The 4,570-nt window shown below is 47.2% G+C and overlaps 1 protein-coding gene across 1 annotated transcript; it reads left to right on the top strand.

The window, feature by feature from the left end:
• The first annotated feature begins 3,153 nt into the window (after positions 1–3,153).
• LOC120859506 (cationic amino acid transporter 3-like) lies at positions 3,154–4,570 on the top strand. Its single transcript, XM_040235593.1, has 4 exons — positions 3,154–3,500; positions 3,698–3,864; positions 4,136–4,244; positions 4,407–4,570. The coding sequence occupies exons 1-4, from the start codon at positions 3,356–3,358 to the stop codon at positions 4,502–4,504; spliced, it is 519 nt and encodes a 172-aa protein (XP_040091527.1). The 5' UTR covers positions 3,154–3,355; the 3' UTR covers positions 4,505–4,570.

The raw sequence follows: 4,570 nt of genomic DNA, 5'->3' as shown, positions 1-4,570 counted from the left end.
CTGAGGTTGTCCTCATTTCTTTTAATTCTTTTTTCCTCTGTGCTTCATTTATTTCTACCGTTCTATCTTCTACCTCACTTATCCTATCTTCTGCCTCCGTTAAACTACTGTTGGTTCCCTCCAAAGTGTTTTTGATCTCATTTATTGCATTATTCATTATTGATTGACTCTTTTTCATTTCTTCTAGGTCCTTGTTACACATTTCTTGCATCTTCTCAATCCTTGTCTCCAGGCTATTTATCTGTAACTCCATTTTGTTTTCAAGATTTTGGTTCATTTTTACTCTCACTTTTCTGAATTCTTTTTCAGGGAGACTCCCTATTTCCTCCTCTTTTGTTTCATTTGGTGGGCTTTTATCATGTTCCTTTACCTGCTGAGTATTTCTCTGCCTTTTCATCTTATTTAGATTGCTGTGTTTGGGGTGGCCTTTCTGTATTCTGGCAGTTTGTGGCTCCTCTTTATTGTGGAGGTTCCTCACTGTGGGTGGGGTTGGACGTGCAGCTTGTCAAGGTTTCCTGGTTAGGGAAGCTTGTGTCAGTGTTCTGGTGGGTGGAGCTGGATTTCTTCTCTCTGGAGTGCAATGAAGTGTCCAGTAGTGAGTTTTGAGATGTCTGTGGGTTTGGTGTGACTTTGGGCAGCCTGTATACTGAAGCTCAGGGCTATGTTCCCACGTTGCTGGAGAATATGCGTGGTATGTCTTGCTCTGGAACTTATTGGCTCGTGGGTGGTGCTTGGTTTCAGTGTAGGTATGGAGGCCTTTGGATGATCTCTTATCAAGGAATGTTCCCTGGAGTCAGGAGTTCTCTGGTGTTCTCAGGTTTTGGGCTTAAGTCTCCCGCCTCTGGTTTTCAGTCTTATTCTTACAATAGCCTCAAGACTTCTCCATCCATACAGCACTGATGATAAAACTTCTAGGTTAATGGTGAAAACATTCTCCACAGTGAGGGACACCCAGAGAGGTTCACAGAGTTACATGGAGAAGAGAAGAGGGAGGAGGGAGACAGAGGTGACCAGGAGGAGAAGAGGGGGAATCAAAAGGGGAGAGAGCAAGCTAGCCAGTAATCAATTCCCTATGTGCTCTCCACAGTCTGGAAACCTCAGAGAGGTTCATGGAGTTACATAGAGAAGAGGAGAGAGAGGAAGGAAATAGAGGTGAGCAGGAGGAGAAAGGGGGGAATCAAAAGGAGAGAGATAGATCTAGGCTGTATTCTGTTCCCTAAGTGTTCTCAACAGCCTGGAACACACAGAGATTTACAGAGTTGGGTTGAGAAGAGAAGGGGGAGAGAGGAGATAGAGGTGACCTGGGGGAGAAAAAGGAGAGTCAAAAGGGGGAGAGATTAATCCAGCCAGTAATCATATTCCTAAGTAAAAAATGGGTACTGAAGATTGGATTCTTAAATGTACAAAATTGATAACAAATACCATAAAGCAAAGATTAAAAATCTAGAGTCGAGGTTAGACTCTCAAAAATACAATATCATTAAAAAAAATCACAAAATATATAAGAAATATATATGATGTTTGCTTTGAAAATAGGGTCTTTTTTTGCAATGTAATAGTAGTTTATGAAAATGAAAATTAAAGGAGTAATAGAGGAAATTTTAAAAAGGAAAAAAAATTTTAATTTAAAAAAATGATAATAGTAAAAATATATCTAGGAGTTTCTCTGGAGCTGTTGCCGGCAGTGTAGGGTCAGTTCAGTTTCAGATAGTTCCTTGTTCCAGGTTATATTTCTCAAGATCTATAGGCCCCTTCCAATGTAGTCGGTGTTAATGACAGGGATTTTAATCTGTTGCACCTGTCACTTCCAAAGCGGTTCCCTGTGTTTATGTGGCTTCTTCTGTTTGCAGGTCTCTTCGGTGTCTAATTTCCGACCTGACACAAGGGGGCGAAGGTGGTCTCTTGTTTAGGCTCACTTGTTCAGTGGTGCTGTGGGGAGGGAGGAACACTGCAAACAAATGTCACAGGCGTGTGTGGGGCGTGCTCACAGTGTCTCAGCCACACTAGATTTGCCCATACTCACCGCGTGTGTGCTTTCCAAGTCTACATGCTCAGGCTTCAGGTTGCTCTGCAGGGAGCGGGCTCTGGGTTGCATGCACTTCCCATGTCTAAGCTGCTCAGGTTCAGGTTCTCGGGTACTCCACAAAAGCACAGACTCGGTTGGGCCTGTGTTTGTGGCCTTCCGTGATCTGAGCAGCTCAGGCGACCAGCTGCTTGGTGAGCACACTCTCCTAAGGTGCGATGCGACTTCTCACCTCCTCAGTCCCAGCCGCTTGGTTTCTGGGGCACGCCCATCTCCGATGTGCGGTGTGTCTTTTCTGGGGAGCTGATCTCTGGCTGCGACCCTCCCGGTGGATGTTAACCTCCAAGAATCTCAGGAAGTCTTGGTTAGAAACTGGAAGCCTCTTCACAGTTTGGTAGGGCATGCCCTCTCTGGGGCCGAGATTGCCCCTTTCCAGCTCTGGCTGCCCCCCACCTGCCTCCAGCTGGGGATGGCCGGTCTGCAGCCAGCTAGCTCTCCTCTGGTATTTGCTCAGTCCTTTGTTCTGTGAGCAGGCCGGCAGTGCCTTAGGTTTGGGCTTTTCGCGGGATAGTTTTCTCTCTCTTTTTTCCCTCTCTGTCTCTTTTTTCCCTCTCTCTCTGGCTATTCCACAGTTTAGGTTTCGCGTTAGCTCCCTCAGATTGCCCTCACGGCATTCAGGCATGGTCCTTACCCTAAGCAAGGCAGCCAGCTCATCCCCATTCAGTCTCTGCTTGCTGGTGGTGGAGGAAAGCATCTGGAGTACTTCTCCTCTGGGAGTTGCTGTTAGGGACGTAACATGTGGGTTTTATTTATTTTTCCTCATGATTTTGTTGCGCTCTGAGATTCCAAAACTCCCCCAGACCCACCAGTGAGAGGGTTTCCAGGTGTTTGGAAACTTCTCTTTTTAGAATCCCTTCCCAGGACGGATCTCTGTCCCTATTTTGTCTCTCTTTTTATCTTTTATATTTTGTCCTACCTCCTTTTGAAGACAATGGGCTGCTTTTCTGAGTGGCTGATGTCCTCTGCCAACGTTCAGAATTTGTTTTGTCGAGTTTGCTCAGTGTTCAAATGTTCTTTCAATGGATCTGTGGTGGAGAAAGTGGTCTCCCCCTCCTATTCCTCTGCCATCTTTTCCTCACCCCCCCACCCCCCACCCACCACCTCCTTAAGCCTTCTAAAGTCCTGCTCTGCTTAAGGCAGGAAAGTGGTGCATTAGGATGTCTGTTTTTGAATGAGTAGGGACTGCTGTTAATACTCCTATAATATCTCTAATTCAGGTACCAGCCAGACTGGAATTTAAGCAAGAATGAGAAAGCAGAAGACAAAATTCAGATGAAGCCTCTAGTCAAGGGAAATACTTTGGACTCTGAACCTGAAGCAGGAAGCTCAAAGACTCTCAAGAGTCTGTGGTTGCCTGTCAGCAGCACCCCCACCCAGAAATCTGCCCAGATTGTCTATGGATGTGCCTTCCTGCTTGGTGAGCACTGGGATGTCTCTTTGGTCATATTTTGAAATTGTCAGGATGTAGTGTGTGTATTTTGTCAGTGGAGGAGTCTTGCAGATATGATGGCCCTTCCTGATACTACTGGTGGTTTCAGGGAGGGATGTGACCCGAGGTCCTGACGTCTTTGTCTCCTGGGTCCAGCCTGTTCTCCTCCTCCTTGACCCTTGCAGTTCTCCTGCTGATTATCCTGAGCCTGATCCTGGCCCAGTGGCCCAGCCAGGTGTTCTCTGGAGACCCCGTGCTCACAACAGTGGCTGTGCTGCTGCTGCTGCTCATCACTGGGGTCACGGCCATCATCTGGAGGCAGCCCCAGGACCCCTCTCCTCTTCCATTCAGGGTATGTGAACTTATGTGTCCAAAGTGTCCACCTGGTATGAATGAAGTCTGTGTCCTTTGACGGCAAAATATCCTTTCTTGGACAGGGAATGAGGGGAGTTACTGAAACCAATGGACTCTTCCCTGATCCACCCTCAGGGCTTTGCATACATAATCTCAGTAGGCACTGAATGCACAGCCCGAGGAGGACAGGAGCCTCCCACCCACGTGGGGTAGGATCTCCCTTTAAGACATCTGGGCTGTGTTCAGTGATGACCTGACTCTGCCCACAGGTCCCTGCTCTGCCTGTCCTTCCACTGGTCAGCATCTTTGTGAATGTTTACCTGATGATGCAGACGACCTCTGGGACCTGGGCCCTGTTTGGCATCTGGAATGCCATTGGTAAGTTGCTTTCTGGGATGAAGAGGTTACTTGAATGACTGGACCCAACATCTTCCTACTATTTCTCCCCACACTGTATCAGACACCATAGAAGGTCTACGGGGCATTTGGAAGTGAGGAGAGCACCTACATTTCCTTCTCATCATATCATCTCCCTTCTAGGGTTTCTCATATACTTTGGATATGGGATCCGACACAGCCTGGCAGGGAACAATCAGCAGCAGCCACCAGCCACCAGCCTCCACCTCCCAGACTCTTGACAAAAACATCCCTGATGCTGAGTCATCTTAACCACAGGAAGTAGAGCTGCAAGGAATCCCTCCATG

Source organism: Oryx dammah, unplaced genomic scaffold (assembly GCF_014754425.2).
Source record: "Oryx dammah isolate SB20612 unplaced genomic scaffold, SCBI_Odam_1.1 HiC_scaffold_1322, whole genome shotgun sequence".
Classification (NCBI taxonomy): Eukaryota; Metazoa; Chordata; class Mammalia; order Artiodactyla; family Bovidae; genus Oryx; species Oryx dammah.
The sequence above is the reverse complement of the archived record's forward strand: the minus strand, read 5'-3'. Positions and strand labels throughout refer to the sequence as shown.